The sequence below is a fragment of the Clinocottus analis genome, unplaced genomic scaffold (genome assembly GCF_023055335.1).
Source record: "Clinocottus analis isolate CAN_PGR_092001 unplaced genomic scaffold, fCliAna1.0.p SCAF_6, whole genome shotgun sequence".
Taxonomy (NCBI): Eukaryota; Metazoa; Chordata; class Actinopteri; order Perciformes; family Cottidae; genus Clinocottus; species Clinocottus analis.
The window spans coordinates 8,672,774-8,690,011 of NW_027176218.1; the positions used below are offsets into that span (position 1 = coordinate 8,672,774).

The 17,238-nt window shown below is 41.8% G+C and overlaps 1 protein-coding gene across 1 annotated transcript in view; it reads left to right on the plus strand.

Moving 5' to 3' along the window:
• Nucleotides 1-17,238, plus strand: part of megf11 (multiple EGF-like-domains 11) — a 71,850-nt gene that overhangs the window by 51,245 nt on the left and 3,367 nt on the right. Inside the window, exons 12-23 of the mRNA XM_068603421.1 lie at nt 4,907-5,027; nt 5,722-5,885; nt 5,995-6,097; nt 8,838-8,984; nt 10,466-10,600; nt 12,678-12,806; nt 13,412-13,540; nt 14,192-14,320; nt 14,460-14,588; nt 14,666-14,902; nt 15,735-15,895; nt 15,981-16,044. Coding sequence (XP_068459522.1) covers nt 4,907-5,027; nt 5,722-5,885; nt 5,995-6,097; nt 8,838-8,984; nt 10,466-10,600; nt 12,678-12,806; nt 13,412-13,540; nt 14,192-14,320; nt 14,460-14,588; nt 14,666-14,902; nt 15,735-15,895; nt 15,981-16,044 — 1,648 coding nt within the window. The remainder of the gene's footprint in view (nt 1-4,906; nt 5,028-5,721; nt 5,886-5,994; nt 6,098-8,837; nt 8,985-10,465; nt 10,601-12,677; nt 12,807-13,411; nt 13,541-14,191; nt 14,321-14,459; nt 14,589-14,665; nt 14,903-15,734; nt 15,896-15,980; nt 16,045-17,238) is intronic.

The following is a 17,238-nucleotide window of genomic DNA, read 5'->3' on the forward strand; positions in this document are numbered from 1 at the left end:
TTAGAGGTTAAATGTTTTATTGTTATTTACTTTATGTTAATTTGACCTTTACTTGGCCCGTGGTCTCATGATCTCTAAATCTCCTTCTAAGAACCATAATGTTTCACAAACTAACACATATCCAATATTAACTGAAGGAAGAAAAATGCTAAGAAATCAGAAAAAAAAAAACATAAAATGTATTTAAACACATTGGAAATAATAATAGGAGCAATCAACACGAGGTCGCTAATATGAACCTCAATATGACATGTTAAGATGACTTTCTGTTGAAAGTGATTTAACATGTTGCCACTTTGCTCTCTGTTATCATTTATTCACTGCTGTAATTACAGAGTAACAATTTGTAATTGTGTTGTTACATTTATGTTTTTCTAAAACTGCCATAGGTTAATTGTCATTGTAACCTTGCTCCTTATAGTCTTTGTCATACTCGGAAAATCTGTAGTTTCATTAAATAATAATGATAAAAGAAATTCCGTGTAAGGATATCAGTATTGTGACTATAGCTCTTTATTAGTGAAGGTTATTGCTTTGATTTATATTTCATGTTATTTGTGACCGTAAAATGTTTGCATCATGTGGTCGTAATGTTCTGGAAGTGGTCCCGGTATTACTTTAGAGGCTTTTTGTACACAGGCATGCAGAAGCAAGGTGAGACAGTTTATTATTCCCAGAGCATGGATGTCCACAATAAATTCCTTGCTAAATGATTAATTTTCTGGTCCGCCCTTTGCAGACATTAATAATGAGTCGTGTGTATTTTACAAATACGGTTGCTACGCCTTAACTTGTGGAGGCAGAGGGACAAGTAAAGAGCAAACTAAGATCATTATTCCTATTCCCTATTTGGAGAAAATTGGATCCATGACCTACATAGGTTTCCATTTTAGCAGTTTTTGTGCAGCCATATTGTCCCGTTTTACAACTGTCAAATTAGTTGGGTAACTTCAATCAGTTTCCCCATTGTATTTCTTGTCTTGTAATCTGAAGTTACAGAGCAACAGAAACCGAGAGTGTACATTTCTGCCAACATTACATTTCAGTGGAAATTGCCTGTGTCTTACAGCGGGCCACTGTGGTGAATTGAGCGACCGAGCGGGGCCGCAGACTGTGTCTTAATTTGCTCCACCTGTTCTCTTTGGCGGCTGCTGGGAAGGGCTGCCAGATCCATTAAACAGACCTAGAGGGTAGGAGCTGGATAGAAAAGGAGGCAGTCAGATGGGAACAGTCACACCTCGTATGGAGGATTGTTGCGTGTGTGTACGCGCGCGCTGTGTGTATTGTGGAGGGAGGAAAAGAATTGGTACATACACGTGTTAGTTTTTTTTATTCAGAAGCTACTGCTGCAGCTGCTTTGTTGGAAAATAAGAGTTTTGATTTTGGCTTTAATATAAATTGAATGGACATTGAACCATTTGGAGTACAAAGGAAAGTGGCAATTTTTGTTAGTTTTGTCTCAGCTCGAGAGAGACTGATAGCTGAGAGGCAGGGTGTGAGGCGAAAGATGTGCTGGCCACCAGCCTGCTGTTCAGCTCATTTTCTGGAACCAGTGTTTAGCACAGCCAAATTAGCAAGCTAGCTAACTAGCCAACTGTCCAACAGTTAGCTTGCTCATTCCACCATGCTTTAATGCTCCACTGGCTACAGAAAATGAACTGAATAAAGCATCTGGAGAAAGCAATATACGGTCCTAAACAGTTACAAGAGTGTGTTGGTGAAGCATAAAGTTGTAACGTTTGACTAATTCACTGGCTCTCTTCGCTTTGTAACATTACCACTCCACTACTCGTTTTAATCCTTAGTGCAAAACCTCTTGTCTTGCCATAAGTTGGTTTATTTTATATCAAAGTTATCCCACTACAATAGTCGCAATAGCAACAATACATATAAGATGACACACGCTCAGAATATTCAGCTCCATCGATTTGAATGAGAATGTCCATTCTAGGGCTGTCCTCAACTAATCAAGTAGATGAGTACAACTAAAAAATCTGATATCTAAAACTGAGTTTCTTTACAAAGAATCACTTAAAATCTCCAATTTATATCTTGTACTCCACGTGGTACTTGGCTGAACTGAAAAATGGTTGAGAACCACTGGTGTAAATGACTAGGTAGGAGCAGCCTCGGTCCATTCTACTCCTATTTTATTGTATGAAGCTTGTTGTCACATGCACAGCACTTGATCATACTCACATCGTGGAGCTTTTAAGATGTGGTTGATGATGGTGTTGAGCTGTGATTGCTGGTAAAGTCGCTTCCTCAGGGGACAGCTGATAGGACTAAGCCTCCCTGCTGCATCTTTGTTCTGGAGTCCCATCAGGGGGCAAACCAAGCAAAGTATTGGAGCAGACTGAGCTTCTGCACGCTTGATTTAGCTCTAGTAATTGGACATGCTCTTTTTGACTGGGACAAAGTGATTACATGTTACCTATTCAGGCATTGTCCCTTGCAATCTGCAGCATGTACTCACAGTAACATTTCTTCCCTATGTACAGTTTCTACAGACACTATTGAATCTGGAATTTTAATGCATTGGAAATGGATTCCAGTCTGCCTTTGTAGGTGGTGAAAACAAATCATTTTTCTATCTCTCAGGGCTTTTCCACCTCATCAAAAGGTTCAGAGGTTCATTTTCTGTAATGCTGCATGAATTTTAAACTGCAGTCACTCACCCAGCAGTTAGATGGACGGTTAAGGAGTGAGACTGATTGGTAATTAGTGGTGCCATTTGCATCTAGTCTCAATGGGTACCAGGCTGATCAATGTTGTGTCAGCGAGAGGCTTTCTGGAAAAAAAAGTGCTCTCCAATTACATTAAGATACTAATAGGTATGAATTTAGTGTCTTGGCCAAGGACAACCTGGCTGCTTAACAGCAGCTCAGGTCTGGTTGCAGCCTTCATTGGCTGTAGTTATGTAAGGTCCTGCTGCTCTCGTGCGATGGACTGACAGCCCGTGTATTAATAATGATTCTCCACATACAGACTTCTATCCTTCGCGGCTCAGAAGGAATATGAATCAGTCGACTAATGAGAGAGCTGCCTTTCCCTCTTGAGAGCAGACCAACCACTGGTCTCTGTGCCACAAGGGTGAAACCAAGTGGAATCGGACGCAGCCAAGGATGCAGCAAAATCCATGTGGTCATTTGTGGCTGCATGACGTTTTATCCATGAGTCCAGCCACCAGTAAATTGCCTGTGCTCTGAAGACAGGCTGAAACCCCCAACTACTCCAGCCCCCACTGGCTGGTCGAACTTCTCTCCACACTTAACAACTGTTACTGAACTGCTATTGTTAGCAGTCTTGAAGCTGTCATTTTCAGCAGAACAAAGGTTATTGCAAACGATTGATAAAAATTTCATTCACAGACAGACGCTTTTATGTGGTGTACGGGGAGGAGAGATGTTTTAAGATGTGTGTTCTGCCCCTGGCGTCCACTGGCACATCTCCTCATGCCTCCTGTTTAAACTGAGTTCAAAATGATAATGAGAGCGGTGAGCAGCCAGCAGTCCCCCAGTGCTCTGGTGTGCGAAGCAAAAGCCACTCAGGACTCCTCTGGGCCACTAATTGGATCTCTAAATCATTGTGTCACCTGTCACTCAAGACAGCGTGTGCAGAGAAGGGTGTGGGAATCCATAGACTGGCTGTGATCTCCAGCTTAGGGAGGGACAAGACTAGTGGAGGTGGGCTGTGCTCAGCCTTCAAAGTAGAGAAATTCTAATGACAGCAGACTGCAGAGGACACAGAAAGGAGTACACCATGTCCTTTGCCAGATAGTTCAGTCTAATGCAATGGTAAGGGACCTAAAGGCTGCGCCAGCATTGCTGCTGATCTCCCATTGGTGCGCTTAATAATAATAGATTCAAAGTCGGCTGCTGTCACTCGGATTTTACCGTAACTCTTTCCACCCAGTTCGGCATCAAAGTTATTTGTTTTGTTTTTGTCTCTCCCCAGTTTGGTTTAATCATATTGTCATTCTTAGTACTGCTAACTCCCACTGTTACCCTGAGGCAGGTGTGCTTCCTCCAATACTCATGGTGTCGCCAGCTGCTTCAGCACAGGGCGCTTTACAATATTATTCTCTAATCCTAACCCTTTTTGTGCAGGCACCCCACTAACCAGTATGAGTCACTCTTTAGGGGATAAGGACGAGATCTTCAGTCAGTCAGTTGTTTTTTAGTAAGATGAGTGGATGTAGGGACAAAATGGAGAATTTAAGTCTGGTCTTGAGCCCTGCATCACTTCACAACTGAAATTCAATCCCTCTGGATTGTTCCTCTCACTTGTGTCTCCAAAATCCTTTCTTTTAGTGTACAGTTTTATTGATTAATCCTCCATCAGGCATTTCACCAAGACATGCCTGATTAGAACAGTAATGATTGTATTAATAAATTAAAGCTCGTTGGACAGAGTTGTAGATTTGGTAGTAGCTTGGTTGGAGACGGGAAGAGTCTTGATTCTCTGGCATTGGAGTCCTGCTAGTCTCTTCTCTATTGGAAGTGGAGACCACCTCCACCCCCATGAGACCAACCTAAAGGGAGAGAGAGAAAAGAGTGTGGTGGAAGAAAAGCGAAGTGTGGCTGAGAGAAGGTGCTGTCAGAATATATAGACTGTATAATTGGAAGCTGGGTGGCGATAGCTCTGGGGGGTCCTTCCTCTTGAGCTTCAGTTACGATCATAAATCCATTCAGTTTTACAGTTACCCTGCTCCTCATACTGTCCACAGACCCAGTGTAACTATAAATATGCTATTCAGTCAGCATTGGAGAAGTGCAGTGAACCTTCCTTGCCTTTCTGTCTGCATCTATTCCGACTTTAGCATTCCTATTTTTGGTCTGCCAGAGTCAGCACTTATTGCCATACTGATTTTTTGTCTCATGACTTTGCATTATTTCTACATCAGGGCGAAGACTGTGCTACAGTGTGTCCTGCTGGTCTCTACGGACCAAGCTGCATGTCCACCTGCTCCTGCCATAATCACGCATCCTGCTCTCGGGTCGACGGCTCCTGCATCTGCAGGGAAGGTACAATACAGTTGACTCATGTTTAAAGGTTCAAAGCAACCCGTGAGCTTTATAGGATATGCTACACTGACAGCACTGTATACAAGGATGCACAAATGCAGACTTTACTTTACTACGTAGGTTGGTTTTCTAGACATACAGTCATTCACTCAACTGCCAGATGACGACTGCCTTTCATGTATTCTCTGCTTGCAATGTTCAGTTTTCTTTTTTATTGAATAAAACATCATAAAAGCAATTCTTAAAAAATGTATTGTTTTGGAAGCAGTTGGTGTCAATCCATCATGTAGGGCTATTTCATTGGATAAGTGAAAACGTTGACCTGCTCGAGGGCTACAGGAAAAATCATGGGATCATCCTCTGTCTGTCTTTATCTACGAAAAATGTAATTATAGTCCTTCATGTAGGTGAGATATTTCAGTGTTACCCAAAGTGTAAGACTGACCAAGAGACATTGCTATCCCTAGAGCCATGCATGGCAACAAATACATATTTACATAACATGATATTTTTTTTCTCCTTCATATCCCTTAATTGATATTCTTAAATCAATCCTTCCAATTTACCCTGAAGGTTTGAACCCTTGGTTGGGAGGCACTGTATTTTACTGTGATTTTAGTTGTTTAGTTAGTTTAAAATTGTAACTGAAATATAATACTTGTTTTACATACATCTCTGTTCTCTCTAACGCCAGGCTGGCAGGGTATGGACTGCTCCATCCTCTGTTCCAGCGGCACGTGGGGTCTGGGCTGTAATCAGACATGCTTATGTGGCAATGGAGCTGCATGTGACCCTATGGACGGCACCTGTACATGTTCATCTGGGTGGAGGGCAGCACGCTGTGACGAGTCCTGTCCTGTAAGTCTGTCTTTTAACTGAGTGGCAAAGAATCCTGTGGTTCTTGAACTTGAACTGTTTCATTTTGGCCCTTTTTAAAGACATAACGGTGAGTGTTTATCGTTGTCAGGACGGCACCTATGGGTTGGAGTGTCGTGAGCGCTGTGACTGTAGCCATGCTGATGGTTGTGATCCAGTGAGTGGCTATTGCCGCTGCTACCCCGGCTGGACAGGTCAGTATTGCTGTTAGAAAACAACTATCAGTAATCAGAGTTGGGACAGACATAACCACTGGGATCCAAACTATAATTATACATCTTCCTCCTCAAATTTAAGACATAAGATGCTAGTCAGACATACTTATCAACCAAAACAGAAAATATGCAGGGGCAATCGTAATTTGTATTTTACAGTATGTTTACAGAATGTCTCAGCAGTGTTTGTTAATTAAATGTTCAATTTGTTTTGCCACTGAGCCGGCGGGATACGAGAATCAAACATTTTGAGAATTGAGCTCTAAATGAATTCTTTTCGCGAACACACTGGATGCTGGTATGCAATCATGCTCATATTGCAGTCTTTATTGGTTATACACAACGTCTGAAGTGACTCACCGGGTAAATATTTGTAGAGCAAACCAAATCATTGGCCCAGAATGCTCTCTTGAGTTTTAAACATGGCCTCTGATATTTTTAGTTTTGGCTGTGTTAATTATTTACAGTTTCAGGTTGTTGTGAAATTTGACTGAACAAACTGCCACATGGTGGATGTTGTAGTTGTACATTTACATGGAGGATGTCGTGGTTGTACATTTAGATGGCGTTTCAAACATTTGTTTACAAGGGGGAAAAAAGGTAGAAGTATGAATGTCACAGCAAGGGTGAGGATCATTATGCTTAAAAATGAAGCCTTGCATCTGAATGTCAAATACAGGGGGCTAGCTGAGGACCTGGTCTATGAGCCTGGGTGGAGAGGTGCAGTCAGGGAGGGAATAGATTCAGCAGGAAAGGTCAAGCCTGTGAGCTCTCAGCAGCCCACTCCATTCAGCCTCCTGAGCTTAGGGCATTTATTCTGGGAAACAATGTGGGTTTTATTATCTGCAAGAACGGAGCTGGCAAAACAGGCCTCTCATGCTCTGAATCCTGCACAAGTTGGGACCATCTGTCAGCCTTAATTGAGTCACCGGGGTGCAGGGCTGGGGGCAGCGTGCAGCCCATTGGGTCGGACAAACACACATGCAGTACGTACACACTTGAATCACAGAGGCTTGAAAATGGGCTCTCTGAAGGAACGAGCACCTAGAGAGAGGAAGATGTCGGTTTCGTCACAGAACTGAGTCCGGAATGGAATAAAATGGCTATTTACGAAAAGACTGCATCTATCTTTTTTCTGTAAACACTGACATATCACTGAGCATGCTTGCTTCAGAGTTGTTATGGCATCCTACTTTGCTGTCAACTTGTTGTTTGTTTTATTGTGGGTTTTTTTATAAACTGTCAAGAAACTTGACTCTAGAAGTGTGTCCAGTAAGTCGTCTCTGACCCACATAGTTGTTGCTGAACTGTCGTAAGCCTGACATCAGCCGATACAAAGATGTAAGAGAGCGCTGTGACTGGACACTTGATGCACAGGCTTCATGCAGCTAGTTCATGTTAAAGAGGACTTCACCTTTTATTTGCGAAGAGAGTCCATGTCATAGAGCAGGCAATGTGAGTGTGTGTTTACATGCACTGAGAGAGAGACTTAAAGAGGGAGAGAGAGGTTTGCTTTTCTCTGCTCACTCTCTACAAATTGGATGGTGGGACCTCTGGCACTTCTCAGTGAAAAGCCTCCTTTGAAGACGCTTCAGTTCTGGCTTCTCTCACTCTTTCTTCTTCTCCCTCGCTAGGCTTCCAAAGCCCCTCTGTTTGTCACCATTAGACTGAAAAGTGTGATGCTCTGTCCGCATTCATTTTCTGACAGTAAAGGCAGTCAGTTTTTTTCTGCCTGGCCTAGCAGAACCTCAGACCCACTTGCACAAGTCTTGCCCTCCTTTTGATGTGCATGGCCGGGCCTCAGACTAAATCACCGCTACCATGCCCCCTCCTCATCAGCACTAACATTTCCTCTCCTTTACTCCTCCGTTCCAGCCCTGAGGTGCCCTGGTTACTGTATAACATCAGTCCCCAGAGTTTAGCCCAGGTTTAATTCAAAGGTGCTGCACTAATGCTGCTTTAATGGCCACACCATTCTCAGATATTCTCACTCAAAGAAAATTTGAAATGAGGCTTCGAACTAAGGGCTGGTGCTTGAAAGGTTGCAGAGTTTGTGAATATCTGACTCGAAGTGTGCATATGTGCCTCAGTGTTCGCAACGATATATTTTATTTTATGAGCCTGCGTGTATGTACAGTACATGTGATTTACCCTTTTTTGAAGACATGGTTAGGACTGGAGAAAACAGGCTGCTTCGACGGATGTGCTAATGCATTCATGTGCACAGGGAGAGCACTGTATGGATGCAGTGTTTTGCGTTTGTTGGTTGGAGCTGCGCCAAACACACAGTGACACTTTCAGACTGTGCTCTTGTAGCCCGAGTATACTTCCCTTCGGCTCTGTACACTACCTCGGCTCTGCTGAAAGAGAATGGGAGACAGACTAGGCTTCTCTGGAGACCCAACCCTGTTAATCAACACAGTGCACTGGCAGGGAGCCCCAGTCAGATCAAAAATAAAATACATTTAGAATAGAATGAGCTGAACTAAAAGAAAACACAGACACACACCAAACAGCAGCCTCTTCATTCAGGACTGAAATCAAGCAAGGATCCATGCCGGGTGAATAGCCCTCCACAGATCCACTGTGATCAGACATTGTGAATGCTGTTCTTTGATGATGTGTTTTTGCAGATGGCAGGCTCTTTAGAATATTTCAGCCTACCACACTTAGCCTTCTTAGTGTGCATTCGCTGAATATTCGTCTAATGTTCCCGCAGGAATCCACTGTGATAATGTGTGCCCACAAGGCTTCTGGGGACCCAACTGTTCAGTCAGCTGTTCCTGTCAGAACGGAGGATCCTGCTCTCCAGAGGACGGTACATGTGTGTGTGCACCTGGCTACAGAGGGACGTCCTGCAAAAGAAGTGAGCTTCTTTCTTTTCATTTTTTTTTCCATGCAATCTTTCTTCATCCAAAACTTTTAAGTAATACTGGCACAAGCTTTAGGATGCCGCCATAACAAACAGCATACTAGTCTTGACCTTGCTTTGATCATTGCAGAATTGTTGAAGGGTGAGCCTGCTGAGGAGGAGCACTTAGTTGTCGGTCATAACTGCTTGAGTGTGAACCCTTCATCACTGCTATCACTTAATCACAGTGTCTTTACCCCGTCAGCAGCACATACACACACTCCTCACCCCTCTGCCCTGTCCTCAACATCCAACGCACAGTGGGAGACTCGCAGTCCTCGTCCAATGCTCATCAGAGGGCGTGCTCACTGGGAGTGCTAGCTCTGGTTTCTGAATGGGGTCTGTCTGGAGCCGCTCTCAAGTGATGAACTCACTGATTAGGAATGATATTCACAGTCACAAACCTGTAAACATCAATTTGAGTGGAATGTAAAACAATTTCTCTCTCTCTCTTTCTGTCTGTCTGTGTGTCTCTCTCTCTCACTCTCTCTCTCACTCTCTCTCTCTCTCTCTCTCTCTCTCTCTCTCTCTCTCTCTCTCTCTCTCTCTCCCTCTCTCTCTCTCTCTCTCTCTCTCTCTCTCTCTCTCTCTCTCTCTTTCTTGCCCTCTGTGTGTGTGAGAGAGAGGAAGTTATTACTCCTCCACATTCAATGTTTACACAGATAATGTCCTCATCAGGTGAAAACCTCATATCTGCAGTTTTGCTGTTTTTCCTGTTGAAACTTTAATTGGAGGATTACCTGCTTCTCCAGATTATAAAGGCATATCACACCTGGTGCATTACATCAAATCAAAAAGTAAACATAAAGTTAACATTGCATGGTTGTAAAACAGCAAACCAAGGCTGTGTTTGTGAATTCCTAAAAGGTTTATTGTTGTAGAAAGACCTGACTGTCTCCTGAGAATGTTAGTTATTGGAGTAGTAATCTAAGCAAATCACCGGCTTTGAAAATAAAATAAAAAATATGTTGTTTTTTTTTTTAATGAACTGAAATGAAAATGTTTTTTTTTAATATAAATTGTAGTCTCTTATCATAGCTGCTCAGTTAATGCAATTTGCATAAACATTTCTAATATCTTAATGGTCCAAATTATTTTTAAATAAACTCTGCCTTAATGCACAGGAGTGTGTTTATAGATGATCAAAACTAAACATGAAACAGACTCTCCATTCTCCTAACTACTTAACTACTCCATCTCTGGAAGCTGATGAAATGGGAGCGTATACAATAAAGACAGACTTTTCCGCTTTCGATCCAACCTCTCTCCCACCACATCTCTTCTCGTCTTTTCTGCTTTAATTCGTCCGGCCTTGATTTTTCTGTACTCCCTTGATCACTCTTGGCCTGACCTGTTTCATTATTATATACCCCTTGTTCCATCCAACGTTGTTGACTGATTCCCTCTGCTCTCCTGCCACGCTGTGCCGACTGCAGTCTGCTCTCCGGGATTCTACGGGCATCGCTGCAGCCAGTCGTGTCCGCAGTGTGTGCACAGCACCGGGCCGTGCCATCATGTCACGGGCCACTGTGAGTGCCTGTCTGGCTTCTCCGGTTCACTGTGCAACCAAGGCAAGTAGCCTTCTCTGTCCCTTTGACCTTTTCCTGCTGTTTCCCTTACTGTCAAATTCATTCACGGTTAAGCTTTTTGTCGTTGTTCCTGGTAAGTTAGTTGTATACCTGAAAATGTTTAGTATTTGGTCAAGATGGGAAATCAAACAAAATATTAGGGAATAACATGGATTATAGCCAAAGATAAGACAATAATGTATCATTGTATAAGTGGTACATAGAAGGTATGTGCACAGGTATGCCTACAATAGCTAATAATAGATAAGGATCATTTGTATGTACAAAACAGCAGAGCATTTTGTTAAAAATCAAATGAAAGACCTGTTGTCTCTCCCACTGGCATCTTAGCTTTTAAACTTTGAATAATGTTTTTATCAGTGCACTACAGACCAAAAAAGAGAACAACCTTCAACAGAATCCTGCATATTGCTGAGACCAACTTTTTTTTAGACAAAGAACATGTCACATAAATGCTGCTATTCATCTGCCTAATTCTGCATAGAGAGCTCCATGTAAATTGCTTTTCAAGCCTGCACAGAGCCAAAGAAATGACATGTGCAGAAGAGGCGTCTTCTTGTTAGGGTTAATTGCAGAGCAACCAAACAAACCTTTTCCTTGAGTATTGCCTCGGCAATGTGGTTTGAATCACAGAGGAAAATCTTGTTGACAGAAAACATTCTTACAGTTCATTATTGTAGCCTCAGATGTGTTTGATTAAGATTTTTTTTTTAAATCATGGCAATATCATAAAAGTATTACTTGTAAAAAAAAGTATTTTTTTGTGAGGATGTAGCCATGAGTCTTGTATATATTGAAGCCACAGACAGTTTAATGGAAACTTATGAAGAGATTGAGACATGTGTTATTATGTTCAATATTTGGGTTGACATATTACCTTTTTTTAATAGAATTCAAAGTATCATCTATTCAAAAGGAAATATCGGTTGTCTCACATTGACTTGTGTGACGCTCTATGTGACCAAAGGCATCATGTGGATGTATCCTTGAAGTGTAAAGGAAATCTGCTCTCCATCACAGGTTGAGAAATGACACCTACATATGAATGTAGTCGATTTTATTTGAATGATTCACTTCACTTTTTAAAAATTACAGAAAGGCAATGGGAAACTTCTAAATTCTCTGTCATGGCTTTGAGCAATGTCTTACAAATAAAAGTTTAATAGGTTCACTGAAGTCAGAGAAAAAGTATGAAAAAGAGCACTAATTTGTCTGGACTGTAATTACTGGTGAGAAGGCGTGAAGCCACGAGGGACGAAGGTGGCCAACGACATGCACATGCCGTTTCCATCCTCACTCATCCTCTGTCCAGCACACAAAGTCCCAGCCTAATGATGTTCTCCTAGTGTGTTAGGGCTTGAATCCCAGAAGCAGCAGTATGGGGGAGCCAACCTCATGGCCTAATGACAACCTGCTTGAAGGAGCTTGAAAGAGCTCTCAAGAAGAGGGAAAAGCCAGTTGAAATCTAATCATTAAAATCACCCCACATTAAAATGAGTCAGACCCATTTCTTTCACAGCCAGCCACCTTATCTGATATTTCTAATGCTGGGCTATTCTCTTTATGTGAGACCTTTGATGTATCTGCTGCTGCTGCAGCTGCCTGATTCTGATGGTTAGAAACACCTTGGTACAATTTGTCTCATGGGCCAACAAGAAAACACAATGAAGGCTTCATTGGAAATGAGATAATTTATTAAATAGTGCCAGAGAGCATTGAAATATTAATTTCATGAAAAATGTATACAGTGGTCTGTGTACATGGTCTATTTTAATTCTGTGGCACATCACTCATCTCACTCTAGTGAGTGGAAATGGGGCAGTTGTGCCACTGGAGGCAGTGATTGACTCCTCCTTTTGTTTAAACGGATCACTTCACTTCATGTCCACTCAAACACAACAGTATTATCCATTAGAGGAATATGTTTACACAACCTTTCACAGAATGAGTTTGATGTCATACTATTAATCAATTTGACTAGTCTTTGCATGTAAGTGACAATATGCAGATGAAGGGTGTTTTGTGAAGAACATTTTTTTTGTGTTTGTGTGTTTTGCAGTCTGCCCAAACGGCAGATATGGGAGGGTCTGCGCTGAGATCTGCCTCTGTACCAACAACGGCACCTGCAACCCCATCGATGGCTCCTGCCAATGCTTTCCTGGATGGATAGGAGAAGATTGCTCTCATGGTATGACTTCTCTCCATTCAGTTTCATTGCATTGTTCTCATAGATTCCGCCCAATCATTGTCTGTCTCCACTCCTAATTTCTCCCTCACATTTACCTTTTTCACACATCAATCATTTTCATAAATCTACATATTTCAAGAACAACCCTCATCCCCAGTTAATTTGAAACTGATAACTTGCTTAAGTGATTGTTACAATACTTTGTACTCTTTGATTTGCAGCGCTGCAGGCCAAATATCATTAGCACAACTTTGAGTTGGCATGTCATGGAAAATGTATTTTTTATTTTTTTTTTGCAATGACTATATCAAGCAAAAAAATAAACTACTTATTATCAGATGGATGTTACATTGTCAGGGCTTTACTTTCAGTTATTTATCCTGGCATATCTGCTATACTCGTCTTGATTTAGCAATTTCCCAACTTCAAAGACACATTTTAAGTAGTCTTGGACCTAATTTTAAGTAAATGGGCTCGTGACAATATTGTTGGTGTCGGCATTTCCTCAAAATTCAGTGTTGTGTGCTTCATGTATGCATAGGGCATTGGGTTTGTGTGGTTAGGGTGTGTGACCATGCGCATTACTGTCTCTCTGGCGTCTGCAGCCTGTCCCTCTGGGCACTGGGGCCCTGATTGTCTCAACTCGTGTAACTGTCACAACGGAGCCCAGTGCAGCGCCTATGATGGAGAGTGCAGGTGCAGCCCCGGCTGGACCGGACTCTACTGCACACAGAGTGAGTCTCCCCATCCAGATAATAGACAAACAGTGGCATCTACAGGCAATCAAACAGAATTGCAGTAAATGACAAGTGGGAATCATTTCTTTAGAGACAACTGGTCAACTTGGGGATTTATAGTTGATATTTTTTTAAGGAGGGTGGCAGCGGGTGTGTGGGGACGGGAGGTGGGGGGTGGGGTGCATCAAAACAACACTAATGGTCACATCATTCATTTGCTAATTATATATTTCAGTCATTCACCAACAGCTAGTGCATGTCATCTACATCAGTCAACTAATTTGAAATACATTATCTATCACCCTCAGGGTCTTTTTATTGTGATGTCAAGCTCCTGCTCTTATGCATGGAAATGCCTTTTGTTTCCCCTGTTTTCTTTTTCCTCTCACATAGATTTGTACTATTTCCAGTTGCCTTCTTTTTTTGCAACTATGTTACATTGACACGTTAACCAGATTTTCTGCTGAAGCAGGACATGTTTCATTTCATTCACATTGTCCTTTATTGAGTATGCTGGAGACACATTGAATAGTATTGATTTCTGTGTCTCCGTGCTATATGACCTTGACTCTTTACATGGTCTTTCCATCCCTTTGTTTTCTCCCCCCCCCCCCTTCCACGCCAACATTTTATACATCTCTGTCCCAGGCTGTCCTTCAGGGTTCTACGGCAGGGACTGCTCGGAAGTCTGTCGCTGCCAAAATGGCGCAGACTGTGACCACATCACTGGCCAGTGTGCTTGCCGAACAGGCTTCATTGGGACGAGCTGTGAGCAGAGTTGAGTGGGCCCGACGCATTTTAGCACTGAGCAAAATTACCCTGTGGTTTTGTGTGTGTGTGTTCTATAAACACTTTGGCACCCACTCTAAGTGCTTTAATTTTGATGGATGTCGTAATGCACCTCTCTCCCATGCAGAGTGTCCTGCTGGTACTTTTGGATATGGTTGCCAGCAGCTGTGTGAGTGCCTGAACAATGCTACCTGTGACTATGTGACTGGAACGTGCTACTGCAGCCCCGGATATAAAGGCATCCGTTGTGATCAAGGTGAGAGGTGATCGAGATGATCGAGATGATCGAGATGCACACAGTGTTTCAACCCGCGTTCTATGTTTTCTCTGTAGCAGCTCTGATGATGGAGGAGCTGAACCCGTACACCAAGATTAGCCCAGCACGAGGCTCGGAGCGCCAGTCTGCAGGCGCCGTCATGGGCATCATCTTTCTACTCCTCATCATCATGGCCATGCTCAGCCTGTTTGTGTGGTACAGACAGAGGCAAAGGGACAAAGGCCATGAGATCCAGCCCAGTGTGTCCTACACACAGGCGATGCACATCACCAACACAGACTATTCCCTGTCGGGTGAGATGTTTCGCAAACCACTCAAAATATTTGCTCACTATGGACAGATGCTGCATGCTATGATGAACAAAGGTGGAGCTGCAATGATTCATTAATTAATTAATGACTACTCGAATTAGCGAGAAATTTAATTTCTCAAGCAAAAATACCAAAGAGTACAAACTCAGACTAACAAGAATCAAGAATCTACAATTTCTTCAAGAAACTACAAAGTGCCACTAAAGTGCTCCTTTCTTTATTCAAGGTATAGTCGAAAAAGGTCTTTTTAGTTTGTAGTTTCAGCTTGAAAGGATTTGCTCCATTGTGTTTGCTTTATATGATATTAATCTGAATGTATTTGGGTTTGGGGTGTTTATTTGTAAAAACAACTTCACATTTTATAGATTAATTGATTATTCAACAAAATAATCTGTGGATTAGTCAATAATAAAAAATGAGGTCCAGTCCTTATTCTCCAAACTCTGCATTTGTCCATCATTTAAACTTTACTTTTGATTAATCTTGATCATTTTAAACAATACATTTTGAAATCTTCACGTATAAACAAAAGAACTGGCATGCTTAACAATTGTCTGTAGAGTATGATGGGTGCCGATCCAAAAAGCACAAAATTGGCACATTAAATCATCAGCACTCACAAATGATGATGCACAGCAGCAAAATGAAAGAGCTGAGGCTGAGTGCTGATTACTTTATTTGCAGATTTTGCAAAAATCTGTTATGCATTAAATCTTAATGCATGAGAGTAATTTGAAGACGGCAGACACAAAATTATTGACACACAATTAGGTATTTAGTTTTCAAACCTCTTACCTGTTGTTTAATCCCTCAGAATGTGGCAGTGCTATAGCGATGAGGACGAGCGCTGCTGAGGTCAACCAGAGCCAGGGCAGCAGTGGCCAGTGCTTCTCCAACCCGAGTTACCACACTGTGGCCCAGTGTAATGTTGTCTCAACCATCTCCAGCAACCTGGAAGGCACTCTGACCCTCAAAGTACGGCCACTCTCTATGTGTACTAACATACAATGTAATCATACAACAGTATAAAAGCAACACCACACTGTGTTTTTTCTTTCAGTCAAGCACTCTGAAAAGTCGAAATGGCTCAGAATGGAGAGCCTACTGCAACCTCAATGACCTCGGTCAGTTTATCTCTCTTACTTAAGATGACACTCCACATACTGCCTGAATGTTTGGACTTTGTAGAATCCTCACTTCAAGGGCAAAGTCCAATGTGTCGTTAGCACATATGGGCACCGACGTGGACACAGCCACCCTGCTGTGAATGAAGATGAACCAGGGGTTTCTTGTTAGACATAACCTTTGCTCTGATTTTGATAAGATGTACGGGGGGGACAGACAAAGCTGTGGTGGGGAGGTGAATGGGGTTCACTCTGAGCTCATTAGTCCTCTTTTACTTCTCCCAGTGGCACGTTCCTCAGAGGTGGGTTACGCTGGGTCAGATATTACACTTCTCGGTTGTGAATTATAGAAAATGAAGCGTCACAAATAATGATTTCCTCTGGTTCAAATACTCATATTTTAGCTTCATAAACAGTACACTAACACTTTTCATAAATGGTTTACAACACTGCAATATCATTTAAATATTGATTAATGTATTTATAAAAACCTCCTTATGTGGGTATTATGACAGATAATAAATAAAAATATATATAAATATAGACAGTTGTAGTAACATAAAATGTCTTCATGGGAGACCAATACTGTACATTCAATAAACTTTAAAATGTGTTAGTATTGTATATTTTTGTTAAATGTTCATAGAGTATTCATAAATGCTAAATAGGGTGCTAAAATGCAGTGTTACTGAGTGTTGTGGTTTGTGGTGGTGCAAACAGAAAGAGATTATAAATACTGTATTGACAATATGAAAACTAGACTTGTTACTGCAAATATCTATGATTTTTTTTTTGTAATGCTTGTCTGAAAAATGTCCGATATCTCAATCTGCACATTTTCATGTCGTGTTAAAGCAGAGAGCATATCAATCATAATGACAGGTCCCTCTTTAAAAAAAAAATCTTGGATGTTCATCCTGCTGTACTTAAGTAATAGACTGATGTCGCCTTAACAGGCTTGTCCTTTTTTCATGATGTGTTGTTGTCTGGCAAGTATCCCATTATAACCACCGTTTATTATATAAGCTTGTGAGCCTCGGGGGAATGTGATAGCAAGCAGGTGAAACCTACAGTATCTCCTCACATTCACGTTCCTCGTATTCTTCTAAATAGAGACATACTACGTTGAACAATTTTAATGATGTATTGTATCAACCCTCTCACATTAGGCGAATTAATTCATACGTGGTGTTT